The following is a 6,938-nucleotide window of genomic DNA, read 5'->3' on the forward strand; positions in this document are numbered from 1 at the left end:
AAAAAAAAAAAAAAAAAAAAAAAAAAAAAAAAAAAAAAAAAAAAAAAAAAAAAAAAAAATTAAAAAAAAAAAAAAATTGATCTAGGATTTTCCCAGAACTATACCAGGAGCCAGCACAAATCAGCGTGTCATTCTTTTTTTTTTCTTTCTTTCTTTAAAAAAATTTTTTTTTCTTTTTCTAAAGATGGGGTTTCACCATATTGGTCAGGCTGGTCTCGAACTCCTGACCTCAGGTGATCCGCCCACCTCAGCCTCCCAAAGTGCTGGGATTACAGTCATGAGCCACTGCGCCCGGCCAGCGTGTCATTCTTGCTTCCTAATCAAAGCTCAGGGCACATTCAGTTCTGACTACTGGAGGCCATTTTTGAAGGACCACTCATTGTGTGCAGAAGGATGAAACTGATGAAAATCTCCAAGCCTACCAGGGCAAGAGGCCTCTCAGGGGCCCAAACCATATATCACGGCAGGCATGGGGAAGATACTGGGCAAGTAGACTGAGGATAGTTCCTGGGGACCCCAGCTGTTCCTGATGAGTTACATCCAGGAAGTTCCAGGTCTTTCCTCTCTTCCCCGGCACTCTTGCCGGTGCACTCTGTTTCCTGTGGGCTGGAAGCGGGCAGAGTCTTCACCAGTCACATGAGTTCCATTGCTGAGGATTCAGTGCAGAGCCCCGTGGGTGGGCACTAAGGTGGACCCTGGGATGGAGCCTTAAGGTCTAGCTCTGCACTCTCAGTCCTACCAGAACCTGGGATGGGAGAGGTGGCCCCTTTCCTCAGGCGCCTACCTCCATGCCCTTAGAAGGCCAGGCTCGAGGGGGCCCAGCCACAGCTTCCCAGAATGGTGAACAGCTGCAGGAGTGGAAGGTGGCCCAGTGTCCAGGATGTGTCTGTCCCTCCCCTTAAGCCGGGCCTGAGGGACACCTCCCTGCTTGCCCTTGTAGTCCTACGAGGACCTGGTCCAGAGACTGGAGCCTGTCATCATGGAGCTGGAGAGGCAAGAGAATGTGCTGGTCATCTGCCACCAAGCTGTGATGCGCTGCCTGCTGGCCTACTTCCTCGACAAGGCAGCAGGTTCGGCCGTGCCCTAGGAGAGGTGGGAGGGTTGTGTGAGAAGGGAGGCACTGTCACCCAGCATTTCTGATGTGCTAACCATGCCCCTCTGTGTCTACAGAACAGCTGCCCTATCTCAAGTGTCCGCTGCACACAGTCCTGAAGCTGACCCCTGTGGCATACGGTAAGGAAGCTTCCTACACATTGACCATGGGTAACCATGACCTCTGCACAGTTCCACGATTTTCTCTGAATTCTTTGAAAATTGTGTTAGGAGCCCATTCCTCCGCCCCCTACCCCACTACCTTTCCCAATTTGCTTTTTTTTCTTTGAGATGGAGTCTCACTCTGTTGCCCAGGCTGAAGTGCAATGGCGTGATCTTGGCTCACTGCAACCTCCACCTCCTGGGTTCAAGTGATTCTCTTGCCTCAACCTCCTCAGTAGCTGGGATTACAAGCACCCACCACCACATCCAGCTAATTTTTCTATTTTTAGTAGAGACAGGGTTTTACTATATTGTCCAGGCTGGTCCTGTCTCCTGACCTCAGGTGATCTACCTGCCTTGGCCTCCCAAAGTGCTGGGATTACAGGCATGAGCCACCATGCCCGGCCCTAATTTGCTTTTAAAAAGTTTGTTGTAAAAAAGTTTATATGGCCACTGAAGGCCTCCCCAGTGACTTTGCTTAACCATTGCCTGCCTGGATAAGGGGCTTTTCTACTGATTTTTCCAAATTCCCATAAGGCCCCGTGGTCCCCAGGGCCTGGACTTTAAACGATTTTGGGTGCACGGCAATGTGAGTCCCACCCCTGCCTCTTGCCATACCAGCAGAGACCTTAGACAACTTCTTCATCTCTTGGGTCTTAGCTCCTCACCTTTAACATAGGTGCTCTTGCGGGAATGGCTGTGAAGCCCAGTGGCAGCCAGTGTCACTCCAGTGTGTGAAAATGCCCTTGTCCCCCATTGCACTGTGCACCTGGCACACGGTTGACTAGGCCTTGCATGGTAGAGTTGGGATGTGGGTGGTTTAGGGGCTCTGAAGATGGCGAGAGTCAGTGACCTCAGCTTAGGTCTGCTGCTCCCCCAATCCCTCTTGGTCCCGGGGTTGGGGAGCCTGGGGCCTCTGCGTGGCCCTGTCTGGGTCGTCACATGTGGATAAGCATGGGTCTGACAGGGTGCCTCATCCTTCCTCCCGGGGCTCCCCAGAGCTGCCTAAAGTGGAAGAACTAAAGTGAGGCTGAGGTGGCTGCTCCATTCCACATGCCCAGACCCCTCCAAGACAAGTTTCTAGCTTCTGCGGCTCAGCTGCCTTTCAGGAGTGAGGATGGATTTGCACCTTCCCTTTGGCAGGTTGTAAAGTGGAGTCCATATTCCTGAACGTGGCAGCTGTGAACACACACCGGGACAGGCCTCAGGTAGCACTGGGGTCTCTGCTGGGGTGGTGGGGTGTTCCTGATGTGGGAGTGTCCAGATGGCACACCCTCCAGGGCCAGGCCCAGCTGGGGCATGTCCCAGAGGGAGCCTGAGTCTTCTGCCAAGACTGTTGTCCTATCAGCAGGGCAGGGCCCTGGTTCTGGGTGTGGCCTACATCAGGCCTTCCCAAGGCATTTGCCCCAGGAATGGGGAAATCCCTGATGCTGGGCCACCAGGCTCAGGAGTGCCGAGCTTGGGTGTGGTTGGACCCCCAGGACTTGAGGAGCCACAGGGCTCCCCAGCAGCTCCTTGGAGGTCTGAGTCAAGGGGGCCCTTGGGCTCAGTGGGAAAGAGGCTGGAGGCTGAGAATGAGGCTTCTGTCCTTCAGAGTGCAGGGGGACACTCTCCCCTCTCCCCATCCCTGCAGCTGAGGCCTCATGAGCCCCTTTTCTAACCCCAGCACCTTTAAAAATTAAAATGGGATTATGCTTTTGGGGAAAGGACCACACAGATGCTAAAGGGGCCTGAGCATGGGGTAGAGACCTTGGTCCAGAAGAGCAGGTCGCCACCTATCTCCCCAAGTGCTTTGTATAAGGTAGAAGCTCCTCAGAGTGGAGCCCAGGACCACTCTTGGTCCCATGTGGGGTCCCTCCACCATGTTGGCTCCCTCTCCCACTGGGACCACTACACTTCTGGGAACCCTGGTCCCAGTTCCTGGAGTCCACTGCACGGAGAAGGCTCTTGGGACTCAGTCATGCCCGTTGCCATTCATGATGGGGCCTGCTTGGGCTCTGGGTCCCTGCTGAGGATGCAGGCCTTGGGCTGGACCAGGACATCTGGCCTTGGAGCCCACAGCACAAGTGCGTAGAAGTGTCCTATCCCTTCCCAACACCACTGCCCCCAAGCAGGACCAGTTACCCTGCAAGGCTCTCTTCCTATTGCTCTGAGAGTTCGTGCATGCCTTGGCCAAGTTTAGCCCAGGGCCAATTTGGCACCCACAAGTCACAGGGGAAGGCATCTCCCAATGGGCATCCTTTGTGCCAAGGAAAGCCCAGATGGCATTGGGCCCCCAGTGCTGACAGGGTGGTGGTAAGAGAGGCCCCTGGGCCTGGCAGCCCTTGGGAGCTGACCCTGCCAGTCCATCACCATAGTGTGGCTGGCGGTCACTCTGCCCACTCTGGGTGGGTGCTTCTGAGAGGCAAACTGCTGCTAACCCCAGGTTCCTGGATGGCTCCCTTTCAGGTAGACAGGATCCCAGGGGCTTCTGGCCCATCCGTTGGGGCAGGCTATGGTGGAATAGGGGGGCCTCAGGAAGCCTGCCCAGCAATAAGAATTGTACCTGCCCCTACAATTCCAGGGGGCCAGTCCTATGAGCCCACGCTGTGGGCCACGGGAGCCACGTGTCTCTCCCTGCAGATCTGGGCATGTCATGTTGCATGGGGCAGCAGCTCAGGTCATCAGTGACCTGCTCCTGCATGTGATGATTCCGGGGCCCACAGCTGGGAGGATGGGCCACCAGGCTCAGGGGCATGTATGGCAGCCTCAGAGAGCTGAGGGAAGTTTCAGGTTCCCTATTCCTTAGGCCTGAGATACCTTGAGCCCAACTGGCCAAGGATGGAACTGAGCTCTGCAGTTTGGTGCGGGCTGTCTACAGCTGAGGGCTTCAGGAGGCCCTGTGCCCCAGGGCTAGGGGAATAGAACAGGCTGTAGACCAGGAAATGTCTTTGGGCTTCTGGGGCTACCTCTGACACCTGTGTGCCAATACTCTAAGCCAGGAAGGAGGCAACCCCAGGAGCTGAACCCCTTCCCTGCCCCACAGATGAGGATAAGATCCCCAAGCCAGGGGTTCCTCCTCAATCGACCCAGCGCTGAGATAGGAGGTGGGGGCGGCCTTGCTTTGGATATTGCCTGACCTGGCTGCAGTGGAGCAGGAAACGAGGTGGCATCCTCCACCCCACCTTTGTATTAGTTTCCATCCACTCACTGTGTGGCACGAAGCTCTTGGCCCTGTGTTCTTAGGGAAGCTTGCAGTCTAGAGTCTTGTGGCCAGGGCTGCTACGGTGAGAAAGTGAAGCCTGATGGGCCACAGTGATGAGGAAGGCAGACAGCAGGCATCTCATCTATTTGTGCCATGGAGTGAATGCTCTGTGTTTTTATTGTACAGAACGTGGACATCTCAAGACCTCCAGAGGAAGCCCTTGTCACGGTCCCTGCTCACCAGTGACCATGTTCATCCACTGTGACGACCAGGCAGGCACTGGTCTCTGCAGAGGGGGTCATTCCAGGCCCTCCAGTCTGTGTGACAGTCACCATGCAGGGATATTCTTGAAGCCACACATGGCTGGGAACCCAGAACCCCCACCCCAGCCCACCTGGCTCTTTGCTGACAGTCAGCGACGAGGTTGTGCATGGTTCCTACCTGCTGCTGGAGTCACCTGACCAGACTGCATCTGTACGGGCTGTTCAGAGGTTGCCCAGCACCTGGTTCTTACGGCGCAGCTCTTAGGTGTTCTCTCTCGCCAGCCCAGCTGGCTTTGTGAAGCGTGAAACCCTACAATGTGAAGGCAAGTGCTTGCTGTGATATGCCTACTGTGGCCCAGTTGCCAGCAGGGCCTCTTCCATCCTCTCTTTGGCCATTTCCTGAGCCAGAGGCCAGATCTTCATGGGGCCCTGAGCTTCTGCTGCCCCTGGTGAGAGGGAGAGCCCTTCCCTTCCTTACCTACCAGAAACTAGAGCCCTAGGCACAGCAGATGCTTCCCGGGCAGCCACCGGCCAGGCCCTTATATCCATGTCACCCTTATTTGTGGGCATTTATGAAAGCAATGCACTTGCTTCGGCACATTGGGATGCACAGAAATGTGCGAGCAGGGGGCGATGGTGGTTGCCCTCCCCAGTTGTGCATGCACCAGTGTGCTTGTGGGAGCTGGTGGCCGGGCGCCCCTTCAGGCCTGCTCTCACAGTGAAACCACCTCAAGACAGGGCAGGGGTCCGAGCTACCTTCCTGGTGCACACACCAAAGTGCTTGAGGGAGAGGCTGCTGTCCCCTCTCCCCTTCCCTGGCTGTGCACACTGGCAGCCGGTGGAGAGGCGGCCTCTCGCCTGCTGCTTCCTGTGTCCACACGGGAATGTCTGCTGGTGGCAGAGACATGCAGTTGCCATGAATGATTCAGAAACACTTGCTACGGTCCTGTATAACCTTTTCTGGTATTTGTTGACTTCTGCCTGTGGGCCTGAGGAAAGGAGGAGGCAGAACCACAGGCAGTCCCTGGGCAAGGGAGGACTTTTCCAGCCATAGCATGGCCTTCCATTCATGTACACATGAGTCTAGTGAAAAATGGCCTTGTAAAGTCCAATGTCTGTCATGCCCCTGAGTTCTTTTGGTCCCAGAGAGGCAGCCTGGGCAATGGGTTTTGGCTGCATTTTACAGCTGGCAAACAGACTGGCTGGCAAGTGTGGGGCTGGGTCAGAAAGTGTCTGGACTTGTAGTCAGGTGCCCTGCTGTCCACAGGTGGACTTTGGGGAATTCAGGCCCTGGATCCCAAGTCTTTTGTGTCTGGAGCTTTTCCTGGCCTGTGTCTGGAGGGCAGCTCATCTTTCCAGCTCCCAGGGCTTTGCAGCCTCCAGATGCCACCTGCCCCTGAGAGAAGTTAGCGTCCCTGGTCCCGGCTGGTGGTCTCTCATCCTCGTGTGCTGTTCTGCTGAGAGATGTCCAAGGTGGAGCAGGGGCGGGATCCTCCTTCCAGACTCATCTGTCAGAGCCCCAAGTGCTTTAGACCCAGAGCCCACTGCCTTTGGGGGATGGGGACTGCAGCCTTTGCTTCTGTGTCATGGGGAGTTTTGGTGACTTTTGTCACCTGGGCGCACTCACTTGTTAGCCATAGTGGGTCCCCTTGGTCTTCAACAGGACATGTACGTCTGGATGTCACCTGAGGTGAGACCACTGAGGCCTTTTCTCTCTGTATACAGAGGGGAGTTAGGAGCTGCTGGACTGGATGCATTGTAAGGACTGGGGACAGGGCAGAGGGAAGTCCAGGGATCAGGCATCAGTTGGGGCCGGCCCTGGCATGGTCTCCACATACGCTATGATGTGCCTGATTGGCTGCCACGTTTCAGCCATGCTAGCTGACGAGCCCATGTTGCAGACATTTTGCCAAGGTCCCCAGAATGGATGGTATTAGATCTCAGCCACATGCAACACTGTGTCCAGCATCTTTGCAATAAATACTTTTAAAAAAATAATCACATCAGGTTGTATCTTGTAGCCAGTTCTCCATCTGTGAAGGGTTTTTTCTGGCCTGTTCTGTTGACACTTGGTGCTATAGTCCTCCTCTTAGGTCTTGTTGGGATCCTTGGTTCAGCTTCCACCCCCATGTTCATGCCTCACTGAAGAGGAATCGTGGCCAGGTGAGGTGGCTAATGCCTGTAATCCCAGCACTTTGGGAGGCCGAGGTGGGTGGATCAGGAGGTCAGGAGTTCGA

General features: G+C 55.2%; 1 protein-coding gene across 6 annotated transcripts in view; it reads left to right on the plus strand.

Moving 5' to 3' along the window:
* Positions 1–6,695, plus strand: part of PFKFB4 (6-phosphofructo-2-kinase/fructose-2,6-biphosphatase 4) — a 49,750-nt gene extending 43,055 nt beyond the window's left edge. For all 6 annotated transcript variants that reach the window (XM_017513006.2, XM_037727206.1, XM_037727191.1 and 3 more), the window contains exons 11-14: positions 941–1,070; positions 1,171–1,233; positions 2,398–2,462; positions 4,625–6,695. In XM_017513006.2, coding sequence (XP_017368495.1) covers positions 941–1,070; positions 1,171–1,233; positions 2,398–2,462; positions 4,625–4,684 — 318 coding nt within the window. In that variant the 3' untranslated portion in view covers positions 4,685–6,695. The remainder of the gene's footprint in view (positions 1–940; positions 1,071–1,170; positions 1,234–2,397; positions 2,463–4,624) is intronic.
* Positions 6,696–6,938: the final 243 nt, after the last annotated feature.

The sequence above is a fragment of the Cebus imitator genome, unplaced genomic scaffold (assembly GCF_001604975.1).
Source record: "Cebus imitator isolate Cc_AM_T3 unplaced genomic scaffold, Cebus_imitator-1.0 Scaffold0, whole genome shotgun sequence".
Classification (NCBI taxonomy): Eukaryota; Metazoa; Chordata; class Mammalia; order Primates; family Cebidae; genus Cebus; species Cebus imitator.